This window comes from Antedon bifida, chromosome 2 (genome assembly GCF_963402885.1).
Source record: "Antedon bifida chromosome 2, ecAntBifi1.1, whole genome shotgun sequence".
Taxonomy (NCBI): domain Eukaryota; kingdom Metazoa; phylum Echinodermata; class Crinoidea; order Comatulida; family Antedonidae; genus Antedon; species Antedon bifida.
This window is the reverse complement of record NC_136227.1, coordinates 5303261-5321505: the sequence shown is the minus strand read 5'-3', so window position 1 is coordinate 5321505 and position 18245 is coordinate 5303261. Positions and strand designations below refer to the sequence as shown.

The following is an 18245-nucleotide window of genomic DNA, read 5'->3' as shown; positions in this document are numbered from 1 at the left end:
AGTGCCGTCGTCGTCACTCGTCGTCGCCGTCATCGTTGTCGTCGTCGAACCTAACCACATATTAAAGATAGGAGAACTTTTATTTCTTCTTTGATGATCAGCGGGTGTGGATGAATAACTTCCGGCGTCCTGTGACAATTGGTCATGTCCCACACATCGATAACTGTAAGGTTTGGAACGTCGCTCATGACCTTTCTCATCTCTACATCCAACAAGAACGCCGGCCAGTCGCCATAGTTAACCGAACCTGCGGCTCCACTATATTCCCTCGTGTTGGCACTTTTGAAAAACACTAACGTCTTTGGACTTCTTTTATACAACCTAACAAGAGCAGCTTTTATAGTCAGTAACCTGCTTCGGTAAACATCAACACTCGTTGGCACAAAATGTGCAAACATATTTATGCAAATGATAACATTCTCGTCTGCTCCGAGTTGATCGATTTCATTGGCTGTCCATTTGATGTCTTCTACGCGCATCCAGGTGTTACGTATTGGAAACGCGTGGTGACGGTAGAACAGCTTAACTTTGTGAAGCTCAGAATGGGCAATTAACGGCCCAGCTTTTTTATTTACTCCGGTAATATCGACGCTAGTCGTTTCTGGAATATTAGCAACTAAATATTCATACCATTGTCGAATTGTTGAATCTCCGTAGAAATAAAATCGTTTGCTTTCTAAGCATTTATTGGCGACAGCCGAATATACATCTATATTTTGCAGGGTACACTGGTTGGAGTACCAGCTATCGTTAAAATAAAAACCTGCAGCTAAACTTTCGTTCGGTTTTACTGAATTCTTTACAGGTTGACATGGAATTGACGATTCCTCACATAAGCAATTCTCATCTGTAAAAGATAAACGTATAATATATATAATAAGAGTGTCTTCAACGTCGGTCAACAATTAAAAACAAAACGGTGGGTCCTAGATCTGCAAAAAGTCCGTTTTAAAGAATATTGAGCCTAGAGAATGGAATATGAAAAACATAAAGGCCAACTCAGACCGCGTCGTATGACGAAGCCCGAGAAAATCGTCGGGAGAAAATTAAAATGTTTAGAGTTCTCGCGATGACCTAATAAAACTACGCCCAACGCTATCTCAAGGCGATTCGTCGGAATTAACTCAGACAGCACCGACGAGTCAAGACGTTTCGTCAGGCCTCGCCGTAATACGACGCTGTCTGAGTTGGCCTTAAGATGCCTGTGGCCGTATTCACCAATCGCACTTAAATAAGATATTTATTTCCCTTTAATATTAAGTATTTCACTTATCTCAATAAATATTAAGTATTTCCCTTAAATTGTATTCACTTAGTGTTTCCCTTAGCCTAAGGGTGAATGGTGAATACGACCACCAACTCTTCTCAAACCCGAGCTTAACGACTCAAAAGCCACGAACACAAAACATAATGGCCTTACCTGTACTGTTTACGAATATTCCTTTTACTCCAATTATTGTTTTGGGTCTGAAAAAAAGAAGAATAATCATTAAATCTGGAATTAGTACGACGAACACATAGAAAACGTGACCATTTAGTCGAGAGTGCTGTTTGTCATTTTGATATTGATTTAATTGTTGTTCTTCCTCGTATCTCCATTATTTGTTTGGCTATTTTTGGATTATGGAAAGAATAAAGAATATTACAGCATCTTCACTACACTGCTGTATTAAGCACTGTCTACACTATCAACCATATATGGACATGATGATGTCATATCACTAACATATTTGGGCATATCACTACAATATTTAGGCACATAACACCTTTTTTGTCAAACTAGTTTGATAGTGTAGACAGAACTTTAGTCTTAACAATTATATGTGCAGTTCCTTTAGTGCACAATGTGTTTGAAAACTGTGCAATATAGTATGATAACTTACTTGAAGAATAATTGTTCTTCAACTGTAAACTGTGATGACGTATCAATTCTTGCTCTTTCTAAGTTCCCTTGATGGTACATCAGCGCAGAGCACGGTAAATCTCCAGGCTTCTCACAAAACCATGGTTCCCCAGTTCTCAAATCAGTAAAGTTACAGATTTCATTGGTAGACGACAATTCGATGTGACATCTCATTGTGTGGATGATATCTCCCATTTGGAACTTTCCATCATATGCCATCCGAACCGGATACATCTGTTGAACTCTTTTCATAGCCGCGATTGCCTCACTGCTGTGGATCAGTCTCACGTCGATGTACATTGGTCCACTCCATCTTAAAGTGAAGTATGCACTGTACGTGCCATTATTATGGTCAACAATCTCCCCATCAGTGGACTGACTAGCCAACGAAGCAACGCTGTACACTTTGGCGCGAAAGTAATCACCTCCGATAGTCTTCTTATTATTGAAGTGATCACGTGCTTCAATCGTGACGTGTATTTTTTCACAGATGTTGTAAGAGGCCTTTTCGTTTTCGATATAAAATGACGAACGACCAGCGTCGGTGAATATGGCGCGAGGAGGCTCAGTGAATCTCGGTATGTACATGTCACTTTCTGGGAACAATCCTTGAGTTGGCCTATACGGAAATGCGACAAAATCGTGTGAATTATCAAACGGTATTACATGTTCCGTGAGGATTTTCAAAGATAATGTTCTCTGTAAAAAAAAAAGATTTCGAAATTTACACAATGTTTGACAAATCTATATCGATTAACTAAAAGAAATTTAGATTTTAGGCACTTCTTCAATATTGCAGCACCACATAGACCTACAACAGTAGGCCTATACCGTCACATAAATGGGAGATAATGTATGTTTTGCACTGGAAGTGGACATAGCTAGACCAACTGCTTATCGTCCTAACCGAAGGACGTATAACGAACGTCTCTCTACAGTTGCGCCCCCACCCTTTCACATAATCATGGATCATCCAGCGGCGCCCCTGCGTATATGATCATATGGTAATCCCAACCCGTGTGAAAAAATAAATAAAATGTTTGGAAAAAAACTTACAAACATATTATCCACCGGTGAAAGTCTGAGTAAAGAACACATGAGTGACGTCAGAATCACAGAAGTAAACAGTAGACATACAAACACATTTCTACGTCTAAAATGTGTACAACAACTATGTTGGAGAAGAACCATTGTGTTAAACTATCCTAGCCTACCAAGAACACTTTTGTAGGCCTGGATATCAACTTGTTGAATTAGACAGTTTTCCAGTTGTTATGTTCAAAGGACGAGAGGATCTCACCAGGGTTGGGACTAATTGAATTTGCGGTGACTCAAACCTTCGCCGGTGATGACTTAACAACCGGCCGCCGTCTGTATTGGTTGGTTGGTTGTTATTGATAGTTGTCATTGATTGGTTGATTATATCAATTATTGATTTTGTTTATTTTGTTTTTCAAAATAAATAAAATGTCAAATAGTTGCAAATACACGCACTCATTCTAAGGTCTAAACATATTCGATTATAATAAATAAGTTTACCAAGTTTGTGTATTTTTTTGTTTAGCTATAAAGTATTTATTTCACAAGTAATGGGGTTTTCTCAATACATTAAAACAAAATTGCAATTACGCTGATGTTAAAAAGTTAATTAAAAAAACTCTTTGTACACGCTCCCCCATTATGTTTGTAATTATTCCCTACGATGTTTGCTCAAAACAAAAACTGTTTTTAGAATTATTACCCCGTCCCCCATGTATCCATTGAAACAGACAGAAAATTAATGTTTGTAGGCCTTATATTATTGTTGTATGCATGTACTAGCGAGTTAAACGTAAACAACTATAGTTTTATCCAGTTAAATACCTCGTCAAAAGAACCTATTGTAGGCGCCGTATGATATGCATAAATTACGCATACAAATACCTGATTTAACCAGCAACAAATACAGTACGGTAGTTATCAATAAAACACATATAACTATAAACAAAGATAATGTCAACCCCCTTTGTTCCAAATATTATTTGATTTTACCCGAGAAGTAATCAATTAGAGAGAACGGGCATATCGAAGGAAATAGCTATAATTTGTTCCATCCGCTATACGTTAACTTTCTTTCTTTCTTTCACAAAGTGATCTATTAAGTATTAAAATATTACAAAAGTTTTAAAGCGATTCTCTAGAATACTTTAATTCTTCGCTTCCTTTGAATGTAAAATTGACCTTGTTAAACCGACTAATTGGTAATTAAATCTGAATTATTTTATGTAATTCTTACCAAAAAGGTCCACTCATTTACACATTCTGGAGAAGAAACTTTGCTACGTAGACTAGTGTATAGTGGAATAGTTTAGAGGCTTGGTCCTTAACTTGAACCCAATGTAGGCGCAATGCAAAATAATTGACAAATCAAAAGTGATGGATTATTCCAACTTGTGATTGGCCAATTCGCTTGCTGGGTGGGAATCAAACTTTACAACGCAACGACCTAGGCACAACGTAAAAAAATTGACCAATCAAAAGCGATGGATTATTCCAACTTGTGATTGGCCAATTCGCTTGCTGCTGCTGGGTGTGTGGGAACCAAACTTTACAACAACGCAACGACGTAGGCGCGCGCAACGCAAAAGAATTGACCAATCAAAACCGATGGATTATTTCAACATGTGATTGGCAAATTCGCTTGCTGGGTGGGGGGAATAAAACTTTACAACGCATCGACGTAGGCGCAACGCAAAAGAATTGACCAATCAAAGGCGATGGATTATTCCAACTTGTGATTGGCCAATTCGCTTGCAGGATGAGAATCAAACTTTACAATGCAACGACGTAGGCAAGAGACTTGACACTTTTCGAGTCACTAATATTTGATAAAATAAATTGTCGTGATTGGTCAAAATACGTTCGGTGGGCGGTTCATTGATTGGTTCAACACAAAACGACGTAACGCAACGTAAGGGATTTGACCAATCACAAGTGATGTATTTATTTGAATTTGAATGTCGCTTGTCATTGGTCAACTTGTTTACAATGCATATACGTTCTTGCGATACGTCCTAGTGGGAATAAAGCTTTAGGAGTTAAAAATAGCAGAGTGAGAAAACTCAATAATTCACAACGGTGAAGAAGTTTTACTTGCTAAAATTTTATTCATTTTCATCATTAATAAACAGTTAAATATTTTTTTTCAGCAATATAGCTTTTTTTTCTATTAAAATCAATACAAACATAACTTGTGCAAACAAATTATACATGTATGACATTAATAGGAAATATCTCCAAACAAATATTTTGAACACATCCATTAATCTGCAGGAAATGTCCATAATACAGCATCACATGTAATAGTAATTATTTATAGAATGGACTAAAAAACAATGTCACATGTGATATTATATTTAGAAATTTGCCTATAACACGAAAAGAAATATTATGACACTTGACTAGATACACAAGATGAAAAAGAAGGAAACTAACCCTAACACCATTACTATTCATTACTGTTGTGCTGTTTCTATGTATGCTTAATTTATTTATTGCATATTACAGGATTCAAGATTATTAATAATAAAAGTGTTATAGTAATGTTGTATAATTGAAATTGTCATAATTGTTGTCATTTTCTGTGCAATTAACTAATTGTGAACAAATGTATGACAACATGAATTTCCCTTTGAACAAATAAAATGAAATATGAAAACTGTCCTAAAATGAAATTACAGAAATGTATAAAATTAGTATTACATTGGCAGACAACACTTACACTGCTTAAAGCTCTGTTTACATCATCAAACTAGTTTGACAAAAAAAGTGTGAAATGCCCATGCACATATGGTGGTGATATGACCAACTATGGTAGTTATATAACATCATTATGTCCATATATGGGCATATCACAATTATTTGTCACATGAAGTTTGATAGTGAAGACAAATGTACCCTGATTCGTATTAAACCTATTGTACTATAATTATCTATATCTAGTAATGCATGTGCAAAATTTATTTAAAAATATAATCAAAGTTTAAACAATTCTGTAACACATTCACTCTAAGGTAAGGAGACCATGAGACAATAATATAAATGGAATGTGGCAAAATTAGGATTGGATGGTAAATCAAAAAGTCAATAATTTAAATATCATTTCAGGACTTGATTGGTAAAAGTATTATTGGTAAAAGAGTAATTAGTGGCTAGGGAAGTAAGCCTAATATGGGCCAGGTAAAAAGCTTTGGGAGTAGACATGTTCATAAAAAAGGGTGGGGATGACCATACGTGGAAGACTTGGCCTACAGTTGCAAAAGCAAACAAAGTGGTGTAATGCAGGGAGCAAAGGCCCCTAGTTTAGCACTCCTAAAGCTTGGACACAACGCAACGACGTAGACGCAACACGAGTTGACCAATGACAAGCGACAATTTGAATAATTCATCGCTTGTGATTGGTCAAATCCCTTACGTTGCGCTACGTCGTTGTGTTGCATACCTAGTGGGAACCACGCATAAGGGGCCCCCTCTAACACTGGGAAGTTGCATTGGACCTTCATGCAGTGAGTGCTCGTAGCCGTTACGCCATTGGGGTAGCGTAGTTTATAGTAAAACATCAGATGGCTGGATGGTAGCATTGACCATGTGATGGTGGTAGCAGAGTTTATGGTAAATAAAAAGGTGGTTGGAGGTACCAATGTTGGTAAAAGCACCAGAAGGTGTGGCAGCACTGAACAAGTTTTAGGAATATGGTCATTTGGTAAAGACTGCTGGTAAAGAAAGACCAAGTGGTGCCAGAAGATGCTTTTGACCTAGGCCATCAAAAGGCAATCTCTGAGGAGGTCTACACCTGGGTGTAACTTACCAGTGAATGTGTTACATGTATTTTGTTGGTTAAATTTTGTTAAAGTAGTCAATTGCTTCTAGATCTTTCTTTATTTTTTCCTTGTCTTCGTCACTCGGTTGAACCAATGGATGGCGGGGAGGTCCAAGGTCAAGTCCGGTGATGTTTGCTATAGTTTTGTTAACAGCAACATTTCCCCCTAGAAAAAGAGAGATGAAATTGTCATACAAACCATACACTAAGCCCTGTCTACACTATCAAACTTCATGTGACAAAAAATGTGATGTGCCCATATATGGACATGATGATGTTATATCACTACCATATTTGGGCACATCACACTTTTGTCAAACTAGTTTGATAGTGTAGACAGAGAAGGAAAGAAGTACTGCAGAGGGTAATACTGTAAAACAAACTCTTCCTGGCTACAGGATTGATCCAGATGGCAGTGAATACTAAAATCATTGTTATAGAGAGAACTTACCATATTTCTTTAATACAGCAATAACTTCATTCATAAAATTCTATGAAAAATAAAATATAGAAATATTAAATATGCTGTATATATTCATTCATTCTTTTAATTCAGATAAATATCAATTAAATTAAAATTCTACCTTATATCAATTGAAATTCCTCAGATAATCAAAATGACACTTTAGTATGAAATTTAACAAAATTAATATATAAAATGAATATATAAATCCAAAGGCAAAATACTGAAAAAAATAACAATGCTGTGGGTATATCAGTGGCTGGATCTCAATGGAGATACAAAAAAAAGGGCGAAAAGCTAAATCAAAACAATAAAGTAAAATAGGCAAAAAAGTTAGCAGAGCTTTCGGGCAACACTAGCCCTTCATCAGTGCAAGTGAAGGTACTTGGACAAGGATAGATATATCAGGCAAGCGCTGCCTGAGTGGACAGGAAAAAAAGAAATAAAACAAAAGAGGCACAAGGCTGGAGATCAAAATTAATATATATATATATATATACCTGCTCTTTGCGTGCCAACTCTATATCACCGTCATCAAATGCTTTCCATAGTCTATTGACAACTTTTCCCAAGTAATTGTAGGTACTGATAAATGAAAAAAAGACATACTGTACTAATATATTGTACTTTAAAATTTAATTCTATTAACGTTAAAGATATATTGTCCCCCTAAAAATATTTTTTGAAATTTGTTGTTTAATACCTGAAAAAATGTAATAAAGCAAAAAATACTTAAATTGTACGTCAGACAATGGTTTTTGTTTAAAATTAACCATCTCGTTTGTCTTTTTATAAGTGACATAATTATTTTTTAATGTACAGATTTTATATACTTAACTTGAATATTTTATATGTTTATCTCTGTATTTTTTTTTTCGAGGGCCCTTAATGATCAATTCCTTCACTGGAACTTGATAGGCCACCTTCATTAAAAATGGTAATACAAAATTATCATTATCTCATGGTCTGTCTCACTATGAAAATGAGATTGATTTCACTTACCTACCAACGCTTCCTTTTACACCTAGCGTTAAAGATGGTAGAATTTGCTAAAATAAAAAAATGCAAAAACATAAGCCATCATTACAAATATATTTTAGAAAATATAATGGCCATCATTGAGGTAAGAGTTAGAAATTGTAAAATAAAAATTCAGATATACTCAGGCAGTAGAACTCAGGTGAAATAACGTGCTGTCTACACTATCAAACTTTATGTGACAAAAAAAATGTGATGTGCCCATATATGACATGTCATATCATTACAATATTTTAGCATATCACTACCATATTTGGAAACATCACACTTTTTTATCAAACTAGTTAGCTTTATTAGGTACTTTAACATAAACACAATACCGATACAACTTTTTGACCTCTGACCCAGTTACAAAATTGTACAAATCAAGTCTGTAGCCAGTATGGTTCAAAGGTTTGAACAATTGAACCGGGCTTGCAAATGAAACGAACCCAACAAGTACGAACCTCATCAACTGCATACAACAAGTTATACTTGTCTGAAGACAAGAATATGCAACGACTGAGGTCATACAGATTATCAGAGGTGAACTTTGAACCCCGTAATGTCTTTATGTTAGTACACAGATTTAAGATACTTTCCAATGAAACTGAAATGAAAGTTGATAAAAAAAGAAAAATGCTGGTGTGTGAAAACAATTTTAAGACAAATATCTAAATATTTACAATAATTGAAATAATGAATGAATTAAAAAAATATTTATATTAAAATAAACAGCGAGAATGTGAGACAGTGCATTAGTAGAACATTTACACTATTCTAAATAAATGTGATAACACTAGATTAGTAGATTGTGATAAAACATGAGATTAGATCAGTAGATTAAACTAAAACACGAGATTAAATTATGATGAAGCATAGGATTAAATTAGTAGATTATGATAAAACATGAGATTAGATTAGTAAATTATGATAAAACATGAGATTAGATTAGTAGATTATGATAAAACATGAGACTAGATAATGATATAGCATGGGATAAAATTAGTAGATTATGATAAACATGAGATTAGATTAGTAAATTATGATAAAACATGAGATTAGATTAGTAGATTATGATAAAACATGGGATTAGATTAGTAGATTATGCTAAAACATGAGATTAGATAATGATATAGCATGGGATAAAATTAGTAGAATGGTAAAACATTAAATTAGATTAGTAGATTATGATAAAACATGTGAATTAGTAGATTATAATAAAACATGGGATTAGATGTGAAGTACTGTTTTCTACCTCATCTTTTCCATAAAGAATATCAAACTGGCCGTCAGAATGAACCAAACACCGTTGAAGGTCGTAAAGGTCATAAGAGGAATATTTGAGCCCTCGCATGTTAGGAAAGTTGACTACGTGATCCAGTAGATGGTGCATAGGAACTACAAACAAAATCAGTGCACCAGATACCATTATACATTAATTATGTGATGTGTGTATTACAATTAGTAAGGTAGGGGTATAGATATAAGAGATGGGGATAAAAGAGTGGGTTTAGTTGTAACAGAGTCATATATATAAAGAGTTATTATACAATATTTAGTGAGACTGGTACAGTAATTGTCACAAATGAAATGATAAATTAGTCTTATATCACATCCTGCCACCCATTGGCAGTGAACTGACCCCTTAAATGTTTGCTCAAAGTCTTCTAATGGCAGTCACAATTCTTTATACAGTATTACTCCCAGTATGACTTGGAGGTGTATGGAAGGGATGAAAAGTGTAGGGTTAAGTAGGCCTACAATCTATTATTCATAATGGCTTGTTATTGACAATGGGTTCTACATTCTATTGAGGATGTTCCTATATACTATATTATGTGGTTCTTCTAACCCCCAGTCAAACCAACACATCCCGCCCCAAGACCATACTACATATGTACCCACTTAGAGCAGGGAATTGTTTACAACTTAGAGGGTGCTTATGTTATAACTGTATATACTGTATTTGGTAACACACATGCACTGTGCACAAAACAATAATGCCCATCATGTGTCACATAACATGCAAATATTACATAATCTTTAGAACACTTGTCAGTATGCATGTGCCTAGGCACTGCCCTCAATGGGCTAAAGCAAGTAAGTTTACCAACCACACAATAGAGGGTGCCATGCTAAAATTCAGATACATTACATTACAAAATAACAATCTTTGAAAATAGAATCATCATTAACATTAGTAGGCTTTATATACTTACAATTAACACCAGTCATGTTTGGGTTGTGGTAATAATACAGAGGTATTGTGGGAGCGGCATTGCTAACTTTCTGTAAAAATTCAGCAATCACCTCTGAAATAGAATTGAGATTAGCAACTTAAAGGGTAGCTCCAGGTAGTAGAGTTTATATTTGTAAAATATTGTAAAAAATAAACCTGGAGTGATACAGGATTTTTTCATTTGTGAATATGCCTAGCAATGTGCTAAAAGTGTAAAGCTGTGTCTACACTATCAAATTGTATGTGACAAAAAAATGTGATGTGCCCATATATGGACATGATGATGTCATATCACTACCATCTTTGGGCATATCACTACCATATTTGGGTACATCACACTTATTTTGTCAAACTAGTTTGATAGTGTAGACAGAGCGTAACACTATGGGGACTTGTGTTAAGTACTTTGACATGAGAGTAGGAGTCATGTGGTCTTACTTGGATTGGATGGTTTGAAGAAAATTGTCGGGATTGTAGAAATAGCATCCGCACCAATGGCTTCAGAATGACGAGCCTATCAAAATAACGATTCAAAGTATTATAATTAATAACATTTAACTAACATTTACTAAACAGCAGACTTCTTCAGGGGATGACCTTTTTCTAACACAACATTCATGATGATTTAAGTATTGTCTATTCAAATTACTTTTAGGCAGTAAAATTTGAATTAACTAATGGAGTTTTGTCATTTATAGTTTTGCCCTACTCAAATAGTTAAAACACATTTACATTATTCATATATCATATACATTTGTTTTGTTAGTGTTTTCTTTTGAGCACGGTTTTACTGAAAAACAACTTTCAGTTGAGTTAAGTATCCGTGAATAAATAAAGCTTATTATTATTATTATTATTATTATTACAGTATTTGTATTATAATTTAAGGATGTAGGCCCTATTGTCCTTCAAAAACATGAAAAATGACTCAGATTAATAAAATCAGATTTTGAACAAGCCATTTTGCATGCTGCCAAAATATATTTGCATGCTGTGTGTTTGTAATTTCATTTTGGCAGCAATTGCCTTCCATAGTTTAGACTCGAGTTACTTGAAATAATTTGATAGATATCATGATAATCTATAATAATGCTTTTTATTTATTAAGGGTATGTAAGACCATCCTATTCACAGGATTAACTGGATTCTAGGATTATTAAGGCCTGTTGACTGGTTGGTTGACCAATGGCACTTTAAAAAATAAAAGTTGAAAACACAAATGAGTAGCATGTGAGGGGATTGGGTTTGAGCCTGCTTCAGGCAAGATGCTTTACTCACATTGCCTCATCCTTTGGATGGGAAGTAAAGCCAATGGTCCATGTGTACATATAGTGCATGTTGGTACATTATTCATAGGGGGAGTAGGGGATCACCTCCCGGTATGTTGGTACACTATTTGAAAATATTAGGGGATCATCTCCCGGTATGTTGATCTTGGTAGGTGCTGCACTGCTGGCTGCCATGGGTCCATAGAGGGCCTATTCCGAATTTCCCCCAGTTTCTATATCTAAACTTAAACTAATATAGTACCTGTATACATCATATTATCATAATAATGATATGCAGAATTTGACATTTATGTATTGTATAGTTACTATAATCTATTATTCAAATTATTTTTCCCATTGTATATACTGTATTAAGACCGGCCTTGAATTGTTTATGTCAATTTGTTATGTGTATTGGCTTTGTCCCTTTTCATTATCAGTAATTTTTAGTGTTTTATAACTATTTTTTTAATTCATTGTTGTAAATGGCAATTCAGTTTTACTGAAAAGATGATTTTAACAAATATACCATTAATAAATGGAAGGAAAAAAAATCAATGTAATGAAAATATAGTAAGTACAGTAAAGCTAAACAATAAACAAAAAAAACAGCCGTCAGGGCATGGGCAGGTTCATTATTAAACAATTACGGTTACGTTATGGTGTGACCTTTCCTCCATGGTGTGACCTTGGGTAGTGTTCCAATATGTATTCTGTCCTTTGTTTTCTTTTTAAGGATCCCTGATTTCAGGTTTTTTTGTGGTAATAGAGAGGTTTCGCAATCTTACGAATACGATAACGAAAACGGATACGTCACGCGCACGTATTCGTTTTCGTAAGCCAGTAAAAATCTGTTTCGCATGGCAATGAAATATTGAGGCCGCCGTCCAAAATATGACTGCGGTAAATTTGAGCGAAGCGCAGGTACATGTTGCTTGGTGCTTGGCTGCCTAGGCCTAGCGTAACATCAATGTGAGTGAGGACTTTAAAAACTGCTATTTATCAAAATTGACCTGGCATTTTAGTAAATTACTTTAGTAAATTACTTTCAATAAATCTATAATTATATTATAATCATAAATCATTCCTGATTCAAATGCAAAATAGATCAAAAACTATACTCGTTTTGTAGTTACGAATATGACTGGTGATATTCGTCAACACGAATACGCTTTACGAATATGAAATGGGGATCAGCTCAAAAGTTTCACAAATGCGTGACGTATCCGTTTTCGTTATCGTATTCGTAAGGTTGCGAAACCTCCCTATTGTATTGTAGTCATGTATGAATAAAGTATAAACTCACTAATTCTTCCACTTCCTTCAGATTACCAGATCCAACTTGAACAATGATCGCCTTAAACCTTCATGGGACAAAAACCAGAAAATAAATCGAATTAATGCTTGAAAAAGAAAGAAAGATTAGGCAAATATACTTGTTAAGGGTCACCGTCCCTTCCCTGATTTTTGAGCCACCTTTTTTTCAATGAAAAAAAACAACTAAAAATCATAACATTCTATTAGTGTACATGGACAAATTTTATTGCATTAAATGGTTTTCTTGAAGTTGAATATGTTTGTAGTTATTCACTTGTTCATGTTTAAAATGTTTATGCTTTAAAGATATGACATCATCACATTTTTTTGTCACATAAAGTTTGATAGTGTAGACAAACCTTCCGTCGGCGGCTTTAACCCATTTTTCAGCAATTTTTTTCCTTTCGTCGATTGTTAATGACGGACCTTCTCCAGTGGTACCACAGACTGAAAATTAAAGAAAAAAGTAATGAATACAAATTAATCTTCAATTCAATCATGGTATGTAAATCTATAAATTTTTATTCGAGGGTGGTGTTTATTCAAAGTGGGGCACTTATTCAAATAAATATGGTAATTAGATTTTAATTAAATATTTCAAAGTAAAATTTATTTTCTTACTGTAAACACTCTTAACTCCATTTGCAAGGAGATGTTCAATATATGGATCAATTTTTTCAAGAGCCAATTCTCTAAAAAAAAATAATTTAAAAATACATCAATTCATATTGCAATAGAGAATGTTTGAGATTCTACACAACAATCAGTACCAGATCACTCTAGCTGCACCTGATTCTCTGTAATGAATCATAGATTGATCCAGTATCATAGGAAAATTCTGTAATACAGCATCACATGTGTTTCACATGGATCACTCGTAACCTAACCATATATGGTATACAGGCATATGGAATTTTCCTACAACACTGGGTAAATGTTGTCGTACTATGTGGAGATACAGCTCTGAAAATTGGGTACTAGCTGTAGCCATTATTTTATTCCTTTCCTTTTGTGTGGAGAGTAGGAGATTAGTTTTATCACAGTAGGTGGTACAGTTCTGCCACAACAGTCAAAGAGTTTCAAAAACTTTAAGTTTATAAGTCAGTGACTGGCAGAAAACAGTGTGTATGATTACCCCAAAAAGGGCTTGCTAGTAACTGCTTATTAATAATAATAATAATTTGTTGGAAAACTTCACTTTTACAACAGTGTCGCACTTTGATGATAAAGGTGCGTGCAAGTAATAACTTAAAATGAAACAAATAAATGTTGTGTGAAATAGAGCATACAAGAATAAAACAATTATTAATTTTAAAATAAATCAAAATAATGTAAAAATAATAGAAAGTAGTGTGAAATACAAAACATTAGGCATACAATAATAAAAATTAACAAAAAACTTGAAATGAATAAAAATAAATAAAAATGTTTAGATACACACAACAGGCATAGAAATAAATAAAATTAACTTAATGGTATGAATCAAAATAAAGAGTATAACAGTGTGTGTATTACACAACACTAAGGCATAAAATTAAACAAAGATACTTAAAAACTTGTCAACATTAGTACAGGTTGAAGAGTAAGCGTGGTTCCCACTAGCGACGTAACGTAACGCAAACGACGCAACGTAAGAAAATGCCCTTTAATTGTGTTTTCCCTCCCTGCGTGAAATCAAACCTGCAATGTTTGCAGCACTATTGCATCGTCGGTTCCCACTTGTGATTACGCAATACAGCAATTTGCGTCAATACGTCGTTGCGTTGCGTCCTAGTGGGAACCAGACTTTAACAAAATGCAGTTACTGCAGTAACTGCAGTAGAATAATTTTGATAAAAGCTGCTATATTTACCCATCACTATCAAAAGGTGTAAACGGTGCTGCAACAACTCCTGTTATTTTGAAATCTTTTAAATCCTAGAAAAAAACTTTGCGAGGTCACTCCATCTTTCCTGGTTTTAAAGGCAATTAATTTCCAGGAGAAATCTTTTGGGGAGTTAAGGGGTCTGAGATGTTGAGGTCAAGGAGTGAGCTATTTGGGGTCAAGAGATGAAATATTTGTGGAGGGGGTGGGGTGTGCCAATTGATAAGTTATTAGGGGTCAAGGGGTGAGATGTTGGGGTCAAGGAGTGAGCTATTTGGGGTCAAGGGATGAAATATTTGTGGAGGGGATGGGTCGTGCCAATTGATAAGTTATTGGGGGGTCAAGGGTAAGATGTTGGGGTCAAGGAGTGAGCTATTTGGGGTCAAGAGGTGAAATATTTGTGGAGGGGGTGGGGTGTGCCAATTGATAAGCTATTGGGGGTCAAGGAGTGAGCTATTTAGGTCAAGAGATGAAATATTTATGGAGGAGGTGGGGTGTGCCAATTGATAAGTTATTGGGGTCAAGGGGTGAGATGTTGGGGTCAAGGGGTGAGCTATTTGGTGTCAATTAAGAGATGAAATATTTGTGGAGGGGGTGAGGTGTGCCAATTGATAAGCTATTGTGGGTCAAGGGGTGAGCTGTTGGGATCAAGGAGTGAGCTATTTGGGGTCAATTAAGAGATGAAATATTTGTGGAGGGGGTGAGGTGTGCCAATGACAAGCTATTGGGGGTCAAGAGGTGAGCTGTTGGGGTCAAGGAGTGAGCTATTTGGGTCAAGTGATGAAATATTTGTGGAGGGATCACGTTTGTAGAGGCTTAGAGAGAATCTAGAAAAATAGATTGTAGTTACTGTGGTGGCTTAAATTAAACCAAAAACGGATGTTGAAAATCTCACGGATAAAGTGATTCTGTCTGAAATAAGCCTACATGATATTAGTTGATTCAAAACTACAAGGTTAAAACAATTCAACATATGGAATATGAAACTAACTTTTGAATAGTGTAAACATTCATTTTGCTTTCAATGTTTAAAAAAAAAAATAAAATCTTCATAGAAAGATGGTCTAACTGTATTGTAATAGATAAATTGGTTAACTTAACAGTTGCTTATTGTTTTAAAGATAAAACATTTCCTTTTCCTAATAATATTCTAATATAAAAATCAATGATTTACTTATAATAATTACAAATGTAATTTAACCAAGGAGGTATACAACCTCCCTGATTTCAGAGGTCCCAACTTGGGAAAGTCCATTCGCAGGAGATTTTGTCGTGAACCACATTCAATTCGCCAAAATGTGTTTACAGTATTATTGTTACGGTTTAACAAAGGCAGTGCATACAAATAAAAATACAATAATAGACCACGAAGCCTTAATGAATAGACATTGTTTTAACATCCTGCCTCACTTTTGTCTGGTTATTGACTATTATTGACCTGGGCTGAGCCTGGGCTTAGGTGGTGCATAATCAATTTGGCCAAAAATATGAGGAAATTTGAAAATGCGGTGGAAAAATCAAAATGCGGTAGAAAACGTTGATATAGCGGTAGCGCGGTAGATGGGTACTAAAAGCGGTAGACTACCGCGAGTAGCGGTAGACTTGGGACTCCTGTGATTTAACCAAACTTACCTGAGATCCCATCGTGTGATTGCACCTACAAATGTAAAAAAAAACACCAAAAATTTAGCTAAACTAAACAGAAACAGACCTCACACATACTGTAGTCAAATAAGCATTTATTAGCGAAAATAGTTTTGTGATTTGACACAGTTGAATGATTGTCATACTGTATTCGCTAAAACAACACAGTTGAATTCAAAGTGCAGCATATTTTTCCACTAATCACCACAAACAAATAAGCAGGCTACATCACCTTGGAACTAATATTATGATTAAATAAGCCTGTTTACCTGTGAGAACAATGAGTGCATACTAAATTGCTGGCAATAATTTATCCATATAAATACATATCAGGACATTTTTTGGTTTATCCAAAATATCGAGGAAGAAATATATATATATGATATATATATAGACTTCTAATAGCATTTCCAACAATTAAACCTCAATTTCAGCGCTATATAGACACCAAAAATGTTACGAAAATGTTAAATAATCGACAAGCTTCGTGAAATGAACTGAGTTGTTGATGCATACATTGCGTCACAAATGTCCGTATTGCGTCAACTAGTATGGCTCACTGACACTCGACGCAGTTCTCCTGTCATAGGCCTACTTAGTACTGGGTCGTAGGCCTACATTTAACATTTTTGGTGTCTATATCGCGCTACAATTGAGGTTTTATTGTTTGAAAAGCTATTAGAAGTCTATATATATTATATTTCGTTAAAATAACACTTTAAATTGACAGGTCTTGGTAGTTCTTGGTAGGTCATACTAGTTGACGCAATACGGACATTTGTGACGCAATGTATGCATCAACTCAGTTCGTTTCGCGAACGCGAAGGAGCTTGTCGATTATTTAACATTTTTGGTGTCTATATAGCGCTAAAATTGAGGTTTTATTGTTGGAATAATGCTATTAGAAGTCTATATATATCATATTTCGTTAAATTAACACTTTAAATTGACAGGTCTTGGTAGGTCTTGGTAGGTCTTGGTAGTTCTTGGTAGGTCTTGGTATTTAGGAGGACCCGCAGCATCGGTTCCCAGCATCGTACCCGCCGTTTTTTGTATTGTATACTTTCCAGTACAGTAGCAGTACAGTAGTATGATAGTATGGTCATTTACAAAATCGGCCATTTAATTAATGTCAATGTTTCTAATACTTACAGTATCAAAAAAACCAAAAAGCTGTGTTAAAATGTGCAAGTTGTAACAACTACTTCTAATGTGTCCGTCTGTAACGCTGAAATGATGAATGATCAGTTAAAAAAAACGATGGTCCCACTCTGACACTCTTCCATACAGTCTGTGCGCAGGCTTCCGCTTCGTGGAAAACAACATAATAACTGTTGATTACGTCATAATCCAGCACGCATACATATTTATTGCGGTTTGTTTTGTGTTGGTTGATTGGTCACGAGAAATCTACGCATAATTATTAATAATATTAACTTTGAATGAAACATCATGGAGGACGTATACCTATTGAATAAATAAACTAATTGATTTAAAATCATAGAAGATGCGTGCCCCTGAAATTGTTCATTAAAATTAAAAATGTTGATTATTGATATGTACGTTTTGGTGGTAGCTTAACATAGAGGGGGCTATAATCAAAATAATGTACACGTTGATGATGGTTGGGTGGCACGGCAGTAGAGTCGTGTACGTCAAACGGACACGA

The 18245-nt window shown here is 35.0% G+C and overlaps 2 protein-coding genes across 3 annotated transcripts; both read right to left on the bottom strand.

The window, feature by feature from the left end:
* Positions 1-49: 49 nt before the first annotated feature.
* LOC144835353 (NXPE family member 3-like) lies at positions 50-3094 on the bottom strand. Its single transcript, XM_078690439.1, has 4 exons — positions 2960-3094; positions 1884-2602; positions 1421-1467; positions 50-847 (listed from the first exon to the last, which is right to left on the bottom strand). The coding sequence occupies exons 1-4, from the start codon at positions 3092-3094 to the stop codon at positions 51-53; spliced, it is 1698 nt and encodes a 565-aa protein (XP_078546565.1). The 3' UTR covers position 50.
* A 1940-nt stretch (positions 3095-5034) lies between these two features.
* LOC144835997 (N-acetylneuraminate lyase-like) lies at positions 5035-17860 on the bottom strand. Of its 2 annotated transcripts, none has more exons than XM_078691164.1 (13): positions 17729-17860; positions 16565-16589; positions 14921-14985; positions 13690-13760; positions 13428-13515; positions 13058-13115; positions 10922-10997; positions 10464-10556; positions 9500-9642; positions 8227-8273; positions 7725-7809; positions 7213-7252; positions 5035-6927 (listed from the first exon to the last, which is right to left on the bottom strand). In XM_078691164.1, the coding sequence occupies exons 2-13, from the start codon at positions 16574-16576 to the stop codon at positions 6779-6781; spliced, it is 927 nt and encodes a 308-aa protein (XP_078547290.1). In that variant the 5' UTR covers positions 16577-16589; positions 17729-17860; the 3' UTR covers positions 5035-6778. The 2 variants fall into 2 exon arrangements, with proteins under 2 accessions (XP_078547290.1, XP_078547291.1); XM_078691165.1 differs by lacking the exon at positions 9500-9642 and adding an exon at positions 8709-8851.
* Positions 17861-18245: the final 385 nt, after the last annotated feature.